The sequence below is a fragment of the Charadrius vociferus genome, unplaced genomic scaffold (genome assembly GCF_000708025.1).
Source record: "Charadrius vociferus isolate BGI_N301 unplaced genomic scaffold, ASM70802v2 scaffold917, whole genome shotgun sequence".
NCBI lineage: Eukaryota > Metazoa > Chordata > Aves > Charadriiformes > Charadriidae > Charadrius > Charadrius vociferus.
The window spans coordinates 90,624-107,431 of record NW_009649175.1 but is presented as its reverse complement, the minus strand read 5'-3'; the positions used below and the strand labels follow the sequence as shown (position 1 = coordinate 107,431).

The following is a 16,808-nucleotide window of genomic DNA, read 5'->3' as shown; positions in this document are numbered from 1 at the left end:
GGAGGATTCTCCTTTATCGCTAAAAATATTCCAAAATGACTGTACCTGGTGACTGGACAGACAATGTACCAAAAAGCCTACTACAAAAAGACTTTAAACAGTGCTCTGTGCCCCAGAAGAGCTATTTTAGTGCACATTCATTGTTAGCAAGCTATGAAAGAAGAGGCTACAATCGTTCATGGTCATCAGCTGAATTTTCTTACCTGGTTTAATTCTCTACTGAACACTTTTGGAAAAAAAAAAAAAAAGAGAGGGAAAGTTTGAAATTGCAAGGTGAGGTAGGGAATGTTTTTCAAAGGGTTAAAGTGATGATCCAATGACCTGAAACCAAAGAAGTGGCTTAAATAACATTAGAACAAAAGCAAACAAAATATCATTTTTCAAAAAAGCATTCTTTTAAAAGGGGTCTAGTTTAAACCCGCCCTTGAAATTCATTAACGTTGGAAAAAATCGGTGATGGCTGACCTCCCCCTTCCCCCAGTAAGGAAAATGCCTCAGCTGACAGAAGCATACAACCTCCAGTATCAAAATCTGCTCAACAAAAAAAGCCAGCTGCAAAGTTAAAACACCTGCTAAACAACTGCACTTCTCTCTTCCAAACAAAACAAATAGACTAAATAATCAAAGGGGCCCTGTCCCACCAATATGTCGCTGCCTCAGCCCGTCCCCGCTTCCCGCTCCACAGCTCCTCTCAGCTACGCCACCGCCTTTCGCGCCCGCGTGCTCTGGTTGCCACAGCAATCAGCTTCTTGCGTACGCCCCGTTCCGTGAATAAAAGCTACGTAGCCAAGCATAGTGAGTCTGGTCTTGCGTCAAGAGCGTAAGCGCCGCGCTTGACGGTGGCTGCTGTGAGAGAGTAACGTCAACGGCGTAGTTGACGAATTGGAAGCCGGCACGCTTCTAGCGCGGGAGTCTGTGGAACGCCGCGGGCGGTTGAGCTGAGGCGCGGCCCCTCAGGGAGGGGAGCGTATAAAGAAACGGGAGAAACGCCGCCATGGGGCTGCAGTCTGAAGGCCGTTTTATCTTGCTTCTCTGCTAAAGCGTGGCGGGAGGCTGCCTCCTTACCCCTTGTATCTAAAGTAGTTTTGTTTGAACAGAATTGAAAAAAATTCAGAAACAAAATGGTGGTCGAGTTAGTGGCAGAGATGGAGCAGGCGAGTGCCTTGAGGTACAAGGGCTGAAGGGAGCTCAGTAGCTCTGGACAAGTTTTTCTTTCCTAGTCTTTTCCGGAATGTCACTATAAACAGGTAGGATGTGTAATGGGTTTCCATTATCATTAGGTAGTTTCACGTAACTGTATCCAAGACTTAGCCGTCTTTTTCAGTATGATTCTGCTAGTAAGTATAGTGTTCAGAGGATGGTACGCAGGGAAAATGTATCATTGCAATGTTGCTAACACAACTTAAAGGTGCTCTGGATTGTCAGATGTGATCTGGTATCAGGAAAACTCTGAACAGCTCCTATAAAAGGTTAGTTCTCTGCAAATAGAGGAGCTGTTGAGATGTTTTTCATTATTTTTGAGTAACAATTATAATAATCAAAGTTCTTAAACTGGATTTTACAAAGCCAAAGTCATTCAGATCAGCCGGATTAAAATAAAACACAGGAATAGATTCTGGTTTGCTGGTAAAAGAAAAATTACTACTTTAAAAAGCATTTTCTGGAAAGGATTCATTTTTCTGCAACTTTTTAGAGCAGATTATTTAAAGCAGAAGTTATTTTCCTGAATTATATTAGACTTCCGCTGACTATATAAAGTTTCACACTATTTCAATAGGAAGAACAGGAACTTTTCTCAATGTAGAAGGGGCAGGAGAAGATCAGACTAATGTTGTCCTTTAGTGTTAACTCTGCTCTCATCCTTTTGGTATGGGTTGTTCTGTCTTGTCCTTCATCATAGCCTGGAATACTGATTTTGGTTTGTGGTCATGACGTTAACTTATGTTATGTACAGCTTCTGAATGCCTTCCTCAAATCCTTTGTCTATCCACAGAATCTGCTGGTGATACTATTCCTGAAACGTTGATATAAAGAGGGTTGTGATGCCATGGAGACACTATATTCCCAGTCCTCCCTGGTGACTGAATCCCCTTCAGCTCTGTAAGAAAAGAAAATATGGATCTCAGTACCAATCATTCTCAGTATTTTTATCAGCTTTGTATTTCTTAAATAATTAAATAGTTGATCTTTTTCCTCTAGTGCTGTGGCTAATTTGTTGATTTTGTAAATTGGGATATATTTATGTGTGTGAGAGATCTAGATTAAATACACTAAATGTAAGTGAAGGTGGCCTCTCAGTTTTAAAATATTTCTGTTTGGTTGCCTGGGTCCCTCCTGTACTTTGGATTCACAGAGATTGTTGAATTGATTTTTTTTTTTTTTTTTTTTTGAAGCTTAGTTTGTGAAAGAGCTCTAGGAGACAAGTGGTGAGTCAGCCTGTGTACACATGACATTTTTATATGCTTAGGATATGTTGAACTAGAACTAGGAGAATATGGAGAAAGCAAGTTAGTGTTTCAAACTCTTACCAACTGGCAAGGTTTTCCTTTTTGTTTTCAGAACTATTATTTTAAGACATTAACATTGCCATAAAAACATTCAGACTTGCCAAAAGGGCAGGAGCAGGCCATAAAAATGGTCTGGATCTCTCTAGTTTTATAGGGTCACAAGTAGCGTGATAAATAGAACTATGCATATGGTAATAAATATTGTGAATAATCCGTCAGCTGCAAATCTGGATTCTTTTGGGGGAATTGGGTGTTTCAGTATAGTTGAGAACACATGAGCGCCTGGAGTGATTTAAAAGCAATTCCTTGCAAAAGAGAATAAAACATTAATTCTAGGTAGCGGACTAGCAATTTTGTTGAGCATTATTCTTAGCGCAGGGTTGTAAAACACAACTGTCGTTTGTTATATGCTTACTCGTTGTTTAAAATTACTTGTCTGCATTGGTTTGCCCTTTAACATTTTTAGTATGCTGCAGGAAAACGAGAGGCTTCTCTCCTGGATGCTAAGGTTGAAGCCTGTTCCAGCGTTACCAAGATATGACTATTAGAGTGTGAGAGCTTTCTTTTGTCCTGAAATTTGGAATTTACATTCTAATGAAATAAATAGCAAAATCTTTTATCATCCTAAATTATGATCTAGCATACTAAATGTTGTTGAAATTAATAAGCTGATTAACAATATTTAGGCAATACAAAAGAGCTGTGTGATTTCTTATTCCTTGTCTTTAGTGTTTTGTATGTTAGAAAGGAAGACCACTAATGACTAGGAAGACATTTATATAATTCTGAATGTCTCATTGGTGGCATGCACATCCTGACTCTAAAGCTGAGATGAAATCAAGTTGAAATTCTGAAAAAAATCCCTCAGGAATTTCTCTGTAATTGCTACTATGCTTAATATTAGCACTGCAACAGTTCCCCACTCTTAGTTCCTTGTCTGCTGGGTTAATCCTGCTCTTTATCCCTATATACAAATATCCTTGAAGAAAACAGAACTATTTTCTTATACAGTACTAGGGGACCATATGGTTTATTAAGGAGCAGTTTCTGATCAAAGGAATCTGTATGGCCCCTAAAACCAGTTTGTTCTTTTAAAACTAGGGCCCGATGCACAGTTAAATTACTCCAACTCCGCCTTCCCAATCTGTAAGGGAAGGGGTGGAAGGGAACTGTTGCAAGCCTGTTGCTATGGCCACGCACCAGCAAGCTGAGCTGTTTGTGTGGCTGGGATCCTGCTGCATCAGCTGCTGCACGGTGAGTCCTTCCTTACACTTTGCTACATGATGAACGTTCTTATAGAAACATTCTTTTGAATGCCAGTAAGAAATTGGTACCCTATTAAGGGTCCCCTCCCCCAACAACCCACGAGGTTTCATTGCATAACCAAATTGATATGTCTCAAGTGGGATATCTAAGTGCATTTGTGATTTTCATGTGAACATTATTTTTTTTCCAAGTCAGACTATCTACTGATTTCATTCTTTCTGAGCTGATCTTGGGTGAAAGTTTGATGTGCCAAGAAATGCGGCAACTTCATCTTTCCTCCTTTCTTCTTCTGACCGAATGAAATCTGGTATCCCCTAACATTTATTAATGTGCTTAGTGCAGAGGCATTTCAAACAATGATGAGCAAGATTTTTAAATTAAACACTGCAAAATCCTGTGAGGACTGAACTGCAAGCACTTACATTGAATTAAGTGAATAATTCTCTGCCCTCCCATGGAATTAGAGTTGGTCCCCTGTAGTTTCAGAAGGCCGCTGTTTGCTACTACAGCTATGTGCACTGCAGTGATAGTCCCTTTTATGTCAGGAACAGGTTTTCTTTAGTGCAAATAAAATCAAAGAACTGCCAGTTGTACTGAAAAGAAAGATGATGAGTCTGTAAGAACTGTTAATTATTTTTTTTAATCACATTTTACCTGTATTGAAGCAATTCCTGAATACTATGTTTTTCTTTACATATTTCCTGTCTGGTAGAATTTAATTGAATTTGGAGGATGAAGTCCAACCTAATGCATTTTGTTCCCGCAGTGAGCAGGGACAGAATAATCTCCCATTTTCCCAAGGTGAGAATTCTTTATCTCTCTGGACACTGTATGTATCACCTACCACATTGAGCTATCTTTCCCTTGTGCTAATAGTACATTATTTTAATGTAGCAGTTGTCTTCTGCTAAAATTACTAATTGGTTAAGGATTTCTGTCAAAGATGAATGTGACTTTGTGTTCCCATTCAGTGCTGATGTCTTTAATAATAATCTTCATTTCTTTTTTTAACCTTTACAGAAAGTGACTCTTGCCACAAAAGTGTTATCTTGTAATATCTGTCTTATTTCAGCCAAACATTAATAATTGCATTCTCAAAGAATTCCTACACCGAGGGGAAATAAGAACCATAGCTGATATTAAATATGCAAAAGGTCTAATTAGATCTATATGGAGGTTTTGGTTGAAGAATTTGAAATTGGAGGCAATTTTCATTTTATGTTTGTATAGGAACTTTAGTCATGCAGTAGATCAAATGTAGTAGGCACTGTAGAAGCACAGTCAGAAAAGATCATTCATGTCCCCAAAGAGTTTTGTACTTGAAGTATAATAGAAAAGTTAAGGACAGGGAAGGACAAGGAATTACCATTCTGTTTTTTCAGTCATTTAAAAGATCCTTTTAAGGGAGTTAGCATTTTTTCCATGCTTGATCTCAGCTACGTATTTTGCTTTAAATTTTATGAAAACCACCACAGTTATTTTAAGCAACTATAAGATAAAATACATTTTCCTTGTTTTTAACTAATGTCTAATTAAAAACTAGTAATAAAAACAATGCTTTACACATATAAGAGATCTAAAAGACTTCATAGTAATAATGACTTGCTCATAGTGTGTGCCCATCTATGTTTGTCTTGTGTGTCTTAGATTACTGGGATAATTTAAGGTACTTGCTGTTGTAGAGAATGATGAGCAAATATATTTCACTGTGGAAGTTTAGCTAGTGCTTTGATGCTGACACTCAGAAAGGTGGTCAGATCATGACACTGTCCAAAGGATTTTTACAGACATAACTACAGGGAAGACTTACTGCCTTCTGACCTAAGCTATCCCCTCTCTTATGCCAGGGTATCCCTGTGCTTGATGAACTCTTTGAATTAATCTTCTTATCTATTTTTTCCTTGCTGATTTGATGACTTGCAAAGTAGACATCACACAGTTTATCCCAGTAACTGTTCCCTCCTATTTTCAGTGGTACACACCTGAGGCCTGTCTGCAGTTCAAAGAGCACTTCCATGCGCAGGTGAGGACTGCTTGTCAGCAGAGCACTGGAACAGTTGGGTAAGTTTGTAATAAACCAAGTATGCAATGAAGAAAGTATTTTTAGCTCTTTATAGCCTGCTTCCTTCACAGGCTTTTCCTTCCTCATTCTTCATCTTCCTCACTCCAGCAGGTTTCAAGGCAGCTAAGCCCATGCATGTGGCAGTTCTCTGACCTGTTTGACAATAAATGAATAAAATGCCTCTTCTTCCCATAAGCATCAAAGATACTTTTTCTGGCATAAGTAGCATTGAAAAAATAGTGGAGTTGTTTAGCAACAAATAGTTGTTCAGCAACTTTGAACTAAACTCATAGTTCAAAAGATTAATTGACAGTTTAAAATTAGTGTTGAATTTTGTACATGCAAATCAGTATGGCAACCAAATTCTAGAGCGGTTATAAGGAATAGGGCAGACCTAACCTTGCTGTATTCTCTGCTCTAAGTTGCTTGACACTCATAAGAATGTAGCTTTAGTGTTTTAGAAGTGTATGTGCTGAGAAGTCCTCTCAAATGTTTCCTTAAAACTGGAGCAAAATTCTGGTAAATATATAGCGTTGAAAAATCCCAATAAACTGTTTTATGCCCTAGTAGTAATCTTGAAGTTGTTTGAGGTTTTTTTTCCCCACATCATCTCTCTCCCAGAACTGTTACTAGTACTGATTTAATTCCTGAAGCAAGGCAAGAAAGCTAAACTCTGTTAGAAATCATCACTATTCAGTTAAAATAAATAGCTGTGTGTTTTAGAGATAAATACTTCTGTGTTGCAGTGTGAAGGTTGTTTAATAAAGTGGAGTTTCTATGAATCCTGACAATTAGCTCACTGTTATTTCAAATCTGGAGTTGTTGATTACACGACTTGTCATGATAGCCATCTTTAAGCACAAATCTTGCTAAAAAAATTTAAAGCCAAAATATGTCTCCTTGAGACATCAGTGAGCTTATTGCTTTGTAGAAGCACAGTCACTGTCTTAGTTCCATGTAAATTTGTTACAAGGTCGGAACAAATTGCTGGCAAGACACGCATCAGTGAATTGAGGCATTTTTTCCCCTCCATAACCAAGATCTTTGTGGGTTTTTTTATTTCCAGAGTAAACCAACTCTCCAGTTCGTTTATTGTGGTAACAAAGTATAGCTAAAAAGCTTTACATTTTGTCTTTGTGAATAAAATTAGACAACTTTATTGTCACTGCTGTCTACATATGGTTATTATTAGGTCATTTTTTGGTGGGGCGGGGGTAGGAGGGATAGACAACTGAGTGTTTTGTACAGTAATTGTAAAGTTTGACAGGAAAAAAACATTGTCTTCCTCTTCCATTATTCCAAGTAATGGAATATTTCGTTGCCATTTGGAAAGGTAGTCTGAGAAATTCAGTAGCTAATGGCTGTATTTAAGATTCTCTTGATATTCTATCAATGTGTTAAATTTACTAATCTAGGAAGTTTTTTCCCCTAATATGAATTAATGGAACACACACCTCTAAACCATCACTTACTTTTTTGTTCTTCCCTTGAAGTCATTGATTTTATTCAGTATTTTATCAGTAACAGTTAATCAGACAGAGACATGTCAGCAGCTTAGGGGCCTGTGGCCACCTGCTTACATTGGCTGGCACACAAAATGCCTTCCTTTTTCAGATATAATAGTAATGCAGCTTAACAGTCAAGATTTAGACTATTTAGAATAGATAACTTGGAATCAGCATCACATAATCAGAAATAGTATTCGATAGAAGATTAATTCCTTTGTTTAAAAAGCCATTCTTTGATACAAAAGAACATTAAACCTCTTAAGCCATTTTTATAGCATGTGCCCAGGAGATGTGAATCCAAGTTTAGGTCAACAAATACACTTACATGCACTTATCCACCTGTATATCCTAAAAGATACACTACATTTCAATTTTAAGAATGCAGGCTGAGTCATCTAAAGCCCATCTGCTGTATTCTGTGGGAGGACCCAGAGCAAAGAGGATTATTTGCATGAAGTCAGCTTCAGATTAATATTATTCCAGATAGTCAGAAAATGTATTGCCTCTAACCATGTGGGGTTTTTTTCTCAGAGAGAAATTCTGCAGTGAGTTATTTTAGTATTAGCAATTTCTTGTTTCTTCACTTAGAACTTGGTTTGTACTATAAAAATCAATGAGAAACTTGTGATTAATTTTAATGAAAAGGATGCAGATATTCTATGGTCTTATGTGCAAACAGCCAACTATATATACTTGTAGTGAACGCAATTTTAATAGAACAGAATTTATGTCCCACTGGATTATATTTAAGAAAAAAATATGCAGAGTAAGAAATGGACTATTTCTGCTCCAGAGGTTTTTTTGGTGACCTTCTTTTTCTTTCTTACAATTTAAGACTGATCCTGCAGCACAGCAGCATTTAGGTAAATGGGAGTCACAGGTGCATGTGCTCATCACTTGCAATTTAAGGATCTAAATCATAATTTTTAAAGAGAGAGTTTTGAAATTGTGACTAAAAACATGTAATATTTTCAAATATTTGCAACAGGCTGAAAATATCCAAAGTGGTTGTGGTAGGAGACCTGTATGTTGGGAAAACCAGCCTTATCAACAGGTACAGTATATCTCAGCAGATGGTTTGATTCTGCTCTTTCTCAGTTAAATGTTACAGTGTTTCCATTCCTGTCTGTTCAGGGTAGTACTTCATGGTTCTGCTTTAAACCCTGGTATTGTTATTAAATAAAAGACAAAACAGGCATGATATACCAACACAAAAAGTGACACTCTTGCATTTCAATCAGTGTATGTTATATTCTGAACTATTTTTATCCAGTCACATATGATATAGTGTTGCCTTAAGAAATCTGTATGTGTTCTAGTTTGTTATCCACTATCTCCTTTTTTTTAATTAGTTTCTTGGTGGTTTTATATCTGCTTTCACATATATATAGCGACTCCACAGTAAGTTAATTTTTTTTCTTCATAATTTAGAATCATAGAATAATAGAATGGTTTGGGTTGGAGGGGACCTTAAAGACCATCTAGTTCCAACCCCTCTGCTGTGGGCAGGGCCACCTTCTGCTAAACCCTAGATAGTGCATCTTAAATTTACCCACAGATCTACTGTAGATAGTGTTAGTTTTGCAGTTATTTGTAGCTGGGGGTTACTAGTACTTCGTCTCTTTTTTTTTTTTTATTGCAGATTTTGTAAAGATAATTTTGACCGAGACTACAAGGCGACCATTGGAGTGGATTTTGAAATTGAACGTTTTGAAATAATTGGAATACCATACAATCTCCAGATGTAAGTTGAAACAGCATGGTTAAGTATTGTACAGAGTACAATCTCAGCAAAGCTTGAACTGCTGCAGGCTCTAATGGAATAAAGATATATTTTTTTAAAATAATAAAATTGCATGAAGAATAATGTGATCTGAAAAACAGATTCTGTAGCTGGACTTGCAATTTTATTAAAATTTTAATCTCTTGGATTTCTCATCCCTAAAAATGTTTTAAGTTTGTCAATGAAAATTAATCTTGGATGTCTTGCGCCATTTCAGTGGAGTTCTGCGTTTTTTACTCAAGTTTCTTGAAAGAAAAGTGTGAAGCTTGTATAGTTCTGCTGTTACACCATTCTGTCATTTAAGTTTAGTAGGCACAATGAGCACTGAATTTGCCTTTACTGGGGGTTTTATTCCTGCAGTCATTGAAATTATTGGTAAGGTGTCCAGTGATTTCAGTACCACTTGGTTAGGGACTAACTGATTTTTGCCAAATTAAAGAAAGACTTGAGTGTTTTTTATAAGAACAGGAACCTAAAATCTTTGATTTTCAGCTTTATTACAGACTAGTGGGAATCCTATCCTTCTGTCACCTGCTTTGGTTCTGCTGAATGAATTGTTATTTCCAGTGGCTAGCAGTATTGTTCTGTAGAGGGCATTATTGAATCATCTATGCTGCAATGGGACTTAGAACAGAAATAAGATGTTTTGCATAAAGTATTTTAGTGCATAAATCTTAAAGACCTTTTCACTTAGGAACACACTTTTTCTGAGATATTATTGATGTAAATAGATAGCTAGTTGGATTTATTGAAAAATACTTAGAAATCCATTTCTCCACTGATTTCAGTGCCATTGTGTTCTTGAAAATTCTGCCAGGCGCTATCCTTTTACCAGCTGAAGTAACGAGGTTCATGAGCTACTAAATATCAAGTTGCATTATCTGCAGAATCTTCAGTTTCTGGGTAGAACATTTCCATATGATAAGCACTAGTGCCCCCTTTTGCTGAGAAATTTCTGTACAAGATAAATTTGCAAGTATCCATGACTGGCAGTACTAGGCTATAACAAAAAAACAAATCTCTGTAGCACTGGCAGTAGCTGAGAGGACTGCATATCATGTTCATTAATACACTTTCTTTATTTCCTTAAATAGTGTCATTAGTATCTGGTGGACTGAGCTGTAGGTCTCTAATTTGTAGTGTATGGACAGATGTCATATCCAACAGTTGCAAGATATGGGTTAATATATGATTTAGCTAGTATTAGCGCAGAAAACTTTCAAAATTGGATTGCACTAGAAATACATGCAAATCTCAGGTGAGGAAAAAATATTTTAAGAAAAGGGTGTTACCATGCAGAATACGAATACTTGACTTGTGTCTTCATCATGACTGGTATGGAAAAAAAAAAAAAAGATTAAAAAAAAAGATAAAAACAGAGTTCAAATGTCTTCATTTAATAATAGACCTTTACTGTATTTCTGTCAGTAGTTAATTAATAACATGTTCCAGATGGTAAAACTTCTCTGGTATCACATTCTTCTCCAACTTGTACCAGTCTACTGCTTCATTAGCATGTTTACTCAGGCTACACTGGGTTTCATTAACCTGAAATTTCTTTTTTTCCCCTATTGCACAGATGGGACACAGCAGGTCAAGAAAAGTTCAAGTGCATTGCATCTGCTTACTACCGAGGAGCAGAGGGTGAGAACAATATTAATTTGATCCTGGCTGTGACAGGAGGTTGTACTTTATACGGAAACGTATATGCATATGTGCTCCTTGGAAAGGTACCTGTAGACACAGTGTGGTGGAATGGATTGTCTGTTATTGGGTAGAAGAAGGGACTAAAAAGCTCATTAATTGATACATTGTCACACCTGCAAGCTCTGTATGTTCTGATGATGCATGGCACTTGTGTCTAGAGGGAAATAACTTGGTTTGAGTTAAGGTTATTGCTGAAGTCAGAAGTGGATGCTTCTCACATTCCCTTTGGTAAGAGACAACTTCTGCAGGGATTAAAGTGGTCCCAAGATAAAAGCAGCAATAGCACTACAGACTGCAGACTACAGGTAAAGACTAAGATTGAAGACTGATGACTTCAGTCTTACTGGGTGCTAGAGAAGGAAGAGGAATGAGCAAATGGAATAGTCTTCCATGTCCTCTGTGTTAAATCTGCTCTTGCACTTTGTATGTAAACATTCTCTCTGTTTAACAAGATGAGTTGCAGAGACTTCTGACAGACTTTATAACTTAATTACTTTTTTCTGTTATTGTCTTTTATTGCAGTTATAATAACAGTGTTTGATCTGGCTGATATCCAGACTCTGGATCACACCAAGTAAGTTTCTGTATTTTGGCTTAGCCTTTAAAGCTTTTACAGCAGGTTAATTACCTTGAATAGCCCATCGTTGCTGAAAACTTGCTGGATTGTGAGTGTATTTTCCATTGAGCTAAGAAATGATGAATGATAGTCACTTGTTTGGATTATGTAAGGTGGGATTTTTCTGAAGAAAATGTGGAGCGTAATTTTGAACTACTTACCATTGACTTCCCTTATAGTAAATGGACAGAAAAAGGCACTTCAATAAGACCATCCAAAACTAGGCATGCAGGAAGAGATGAACTGTACCCTAAAAGTATCCTTTTGTTTTTTCTCTCCATTTGCTATAAACAGAATAACAGGCTGGCATCTGGTGTAAATAGTGAAATTGATGAGGTGCATCTCATGCATAATGTCTCAAGAACCTCTCGTTTCCTAGGTGTGCTGCTAGCTCAGAATTATTTTCTTTCTCTAGTTTCTGTAGTGATTCTGTTGGGAGATAGGCTGTCAAAAACAGGCAAGAAAATTAAAAACTCAAAGTATATGTAGATACAGCTAAACTTACTGGTTCAGATACTTGTAATGGTTTGGTTACAACAGCACACTAACTGTTAGGAACAGAACTTGTTCTGCTTTTAGTGCCCGCTGCAAAACCCTACATGGATCTATGATCCACATTGTTGTCGCCGCTCAGAGCATATATATTTCCAACATACTGTTGTGACTGTAATGCAGGTACATGTTTCTTTACAATCTGTACTCTGTCTTATTTGAATGTATATTAGATGATTTCCTTAGACTACTGCTGTGGTACTTAGCTCATTTACATAGGACTTTGTAAAATAATATATATATTAGTGTCTCTGCTTGGCTGAAAATAATTGAAGCCTGTGAACCTGATTTCCCACACACACACTCCCTTCCCTCCTTGACTTTTGTTGGATGACTCAAGAGGAAGCTGATTGCCAGAGTAACAAAAATGCAAAAGCTTATGAGACAGGAATCATGCAGCCTTCATAAGGAGCTGGTTTTATAATGCTGAACAGATTATTTCACCCTTTATCTAATCTGCTACGTTGTTCCTATTTTTTCTTCTGCTTCTTGTTTTCTTGTTCCTTAACTCAATCAAAACTTTGCCCCCTTTGTTATACTGATAAATACTCTCTCTGTGTCCTAAAATCATTTTGAATTTGCACTCTACAGTGGGCATGTTTGAACTTTTCATTAGTGGAAGGCACGTGTTCAAAGGAGTTGGAATAGCTCCTGGTCTCTTTCTGTCTAGATGAAAAGGCTTTTGATACTCCCACATAAGTTCATCCTCTCACTTTTCTTGTGACCCTGTTACCTGTCACTAACTCCTATATTCCTCATTCCCTCTGACTGATTCTGTCATTTCTCTTTTGTATTTCAGACAGTGGCTAGAAGATGCATTGAGGGAGAATGAGCCAGATTCCAGCTTCATATTTCTGGTTGGAACAAAAAAAGATTTGGTGGTGAGTAAATTAAATGCTGATAGGAAATCAGATTTCCCCTAGTTCCTTAAGTGGTTTCCCTTACAACTTGCACACAATGTTGTTGAGATACAAGCCTTGCGGGGAAAACCTAAACAGAAAGAAAGATCACAGGTAAAAAGAACAGCACATATGGAACCAATTTAAGAAGATGTTTTCTGAAAAAGTGGGTAGTTAATGAAATATCCCTATTTCCATTCTTTGCATGACATTTTCCAAGCACATACAAATAACTGAAAAGGCAGAGAAAAGTTGGTTGCATGAAATAACAGAGTACATCATGATCTTGAATGTTGGTGGGTTTGTTTGTTTTTTGTTGTTGGTTTTTTTTTTGGGACAGTGTGTTCATTATTCAGAAACAGGGAAGAATTCTTACTTAATTGAATGTGATGTCATTTTCAGAAGAACAGGCTATAATGCTCACCCTATACCATTCTGAGTCTTGTGTTTGTCTTTCTCTAGCTATCAATACTTAATTCTTAAAGATTTCAAAATAAACTTGCTGCTTCTGCTGTTTAGTTGATTTTTTTTTTTGTTATTTCCCCTTCCTTCACAGCTGCCACAGTATCACTTATGCAGTTAGCTTCTTACCCTTCACTGAAAATAAGTCCTTTCTTATTAGTCTTAAGTCTGACTTTTTCTGGTACTTTCTGTTACTTATGCTGCTTTTTCTGAGATGCAGTAAAAGCTAAATGTGCTTGACCTCTAAGGATGCAGATCTGAAGTCTTGTCTAAGCTAGAATTCCTTACTGTAAGTTAGTTTCTGTTTTCAGAATGGTATCACTTTCAACTGAAAGGGAGACAAGAGCAAAGCAAAGGATTGTGGGTTCTAGGTGTTACTTCAGTATGAAGCCAGTATCTACCCTATTGGGTTCACTCTACTTCTCATCCTGATGTGACATCATTCTTTCCACATTTTTAGAATTCTTCAGTTGTGCAGGGGTTCCCCATTGTAAGACAGTGCACAGAAAACTGTACAAACAAAAAAGACTGATATCATCCATTGCAAATGGGCTAGAAATTGAAAGCAAATAGCAACATACTGATATGGTTGATGATAAAAAACAAATGAGAGGGGAAGAAGACCTGAAAATTCAGTGGAAGAAAGCAAAATCTATTGAAAGGACAAGAAATTTTAGGCTTAAGAAGAGGTAAGAAAAAGCAAACGTAAAAAGGGGGGGAAGGCCGTTGTGTTGCAACATAGTAAAAATAGATGGAGTAGAAGAAAGGATCTGAGACAAAGAGAAGAAAGACTAAACTCAAAGAACTATGGTGATTAGTCGGTCCTGCAACTTACCTGCTGAGAGTGATGGGGTGACAAGAATTTAAATACCAGTAACTGGGCTGTTGTCTTTGTAGCTCCCTACCACAATATATAGTTACATATAATGGTCACACTTGTTAATTGTTGTTTTGTTTCAGTGCTGTGGGAGGTGAATGTAGACTTCCATTTTAAAAGCAGTACTAAGTACTTGAATATTCTTGCAACCATGTCTGATGCACAAGTTCTAAGGCAAGGCCAGAAAGGCTACTGTGAAAACTGGAAGCATCACAGTATAGGTGCTAGCAGTACCTCTGTGTTATTACCAGCCCAGATACACTTCTTATGTTAAAGTTATGCCATGTTATTTACTCAGTCAGATGCTGTGTGTGAAAGGACAGAGCTAGATGCCATCCGCTTTGCCAATGAGATGCAGGCAGAATACTGGTCGGTTTCAGCCAAAACAGGTAAGTTACTGCAAAGGATGTAAATTAGCATAATCATGAAGGCTTAAGTTAAGGTGGGAGGAGGTCAGTTCCTTATGCCCTCGTTCCTATGCAGGTTTTATTGCTGATCTTGCATCTGTTGCTATTAGAAACTTCAGGTTTATTAATGGTTGATTTTATTTCAGCATTTGTATGTGTGCCTGCACTGTCATCTTTACAGAAAGGAGTACTTGAGCTGCTGTGCAATGTTTAAGCATGTTTAATTCATAGGTAGCTACATAAATAACACATGTGCACTGCTACTCAACATTAGCAATGAAAAAGATTATACCACAAACTTAATTCTCTCCCTTTGCTGACTAAAAATAAAAGTGTGGTACAGGGTACAGTATTCCAGAGTAAGAAAATGAGAAATTCTTTCTGCAGTGATCAGAATGGAGGACAGGTTGTTGTAGAGGCCTGTTCTGTTCCAGTATTGAGCAGTGATGTGTTCACAGATATGCTTGTTATGCTTGATCATGTGTTGATGTGCAGTTGTAAAAACACATAATTTCTGTCCTGTGTCCTAGGGGAAAATGTCAAAGAGTTCTTTTCCCGAGTTGCTGCTTTGGCCTTTGAACAGTCCATGATAAAGGAGCTGGAGAAAACTGCTGGGCACAAGGCACAAATTGGGGCAGGAAGCCTCATCAGTATGTTAAGTTTTGCTTTTTGAATGTATTTTCCTTGTTTACAGTCTGAAGGACTGGGGAGGTTTTTCAAGCATTAAAGCCTGTTTCAAACACCTGTCAGCACATTCGTGTCAGTGTCTGCCTGAGTTCTAGCATACAGGAGTGACTGGGGCTGCATTCAGCTTTTGTTACCCTTAGTATTGGATGGTATCATTTCTTGTGGATTGATTTTATAACTTTTTTGTTTCTGCAGAACTGGAAAAGAACATGATGGAAATCCCAGACGCCAACACTCAAGTCAGCCTGAGTTGCTGCTAAGTGTCACCTGTTCCTGCTGGCACCATGTCATAGAGCACCTGCAACAATGAAAGTTCTTAAACCAGAAATATAAAGTTGTATTTTTAGAAATGAGGGAGCAAAAACTTATCCAAACTTTTTCTTTCTGAGAGTTCCTTTGCTGCTGCAGGCTCGCTTTTGCAGGATGGTACAATTGTTACACAAACCTTTCTCTTTGTAGTGGAAACATGACATCTGTGTCTTAATGCAAGAAGACATTGCCAGTGCCACGTGCTCACCTGTCTGCCAGAAACACTTGTAGTCAAAAGTTACGTAAAACCTATATTATTTTTCATTTTCCACTTGAGAATCAGAGCCCAGTGTTTAAATATTTCTAAGCCTAGCAGAAGTTCAGGTAGGAACTTTGTTTTATCCCAGCTGTCTAATATTTTGAAATTGTTACCAGATAAGAATGCTATTCTTTTCCACTCTCTTGAATAAGAAAGAATGCCACATAGGTGCATGGCATAGAAAAATTAGATTTCATGTATTCCATCTTCCAAAAAGGATGCAGAGTCCTTTGTGACTTTGTGAATATTGCCTACACTGCAGTTCTGCTTTGTTGCTAAGAGTAATGACATTTTCATTTTATTCCAACTAGGTTTTTTGTTTGTAGTAGTGTAACATGATTCTGGAACCACATGCAGTCTCAGTTGTGAACTTATTCATCCCTGTCTGTGGTAGGAACTCTGAGTGGGTAAAGTTTAGATTCGATACTGCTGCTAAACTCTTAGTCACTCTATCTGCTTTTACTGGACAGGATAATTTGATCACTAGGTGCTGGGGGCGATTTGCTCCACTGCTTAATAGAAGCAGTAATTGTAGAGAAATAGTTTCGCCATTTTGTGAAAAGACTCGCAAGTGTATGTGGGTTTAGAGGGATGGGAAAAGATGGAGTTGTCCCAAGTAGACACATGCTTGTTTAAGCGCTAAGGCGCTTGCCATGTGAAGATGTCGTTACTGAATGCTTATGGTAGAACCTGCTCTCTGGACATGTTGCTGTGACTTGGTGTGCTGCCTGGATCAAAAAAACCATTGCCTCAGTTTTGCCCTTTTCAAATACCCTTTGACATAACCTTGTGCAATTAGTTCTTCAGAAGTTACAACCATTGTTTAATGGGGAGAGATTATCTCTGGGTACCACTGAATTTCATTGAAATAAAGTGGCTCTACAATGCTCTTCGGGGAACAGTGACT

General features: G+C 37.5%; 1 protein-coding gene across 2 annotated transcripts; it reads left to right on the top strand.

Annotated features, from left to right (window-relative positions):
• Positions 1 to 4,475: 4,475 nt before the first annotated feature.
• RAB36 (RAB36, member RAS oncogene family) lies at positions 4,476 to 15,610 on the top strand. Of its 2 annotated transcripts, XM_009888558.1 has the most exons (10): positions 4,476 to 4,574; positions 5,746 to 5,834; positions 8,332 to 8,397; positions 8,986 to 9,087; positions 10,706 to 10,770; positions 11,356 to 11,407; positions 12,801 to 12,882; positions 14,538 to 14,628; positions 15,177 to 15,296; positions 15,529 to 15,593. In XM_009888558.1, exons 1-10 carry the CDS (start codon positions 4,506 to 4,508, stop codon positions 15,591 to 15,593), a joined length of 801 nt encoding a protein of 266 aa, XP_009886860.1. In that variant the 5' UTR covers positions 4,476 to 4,505. The 2 variants fall into 2 exon arrangements, with proteins under 2 accessions (XP_009886860.1, XP_009886861.1); XM_009888559.1 differs by lacking the exon at positions 8,986 to 9,087 and having other exon boundaries at positions 4,483 to 4,574; positions 15,529 to 15,610.
• Positions 15,611 to 16,808: the final 1,198 nt, after the last annotated feature.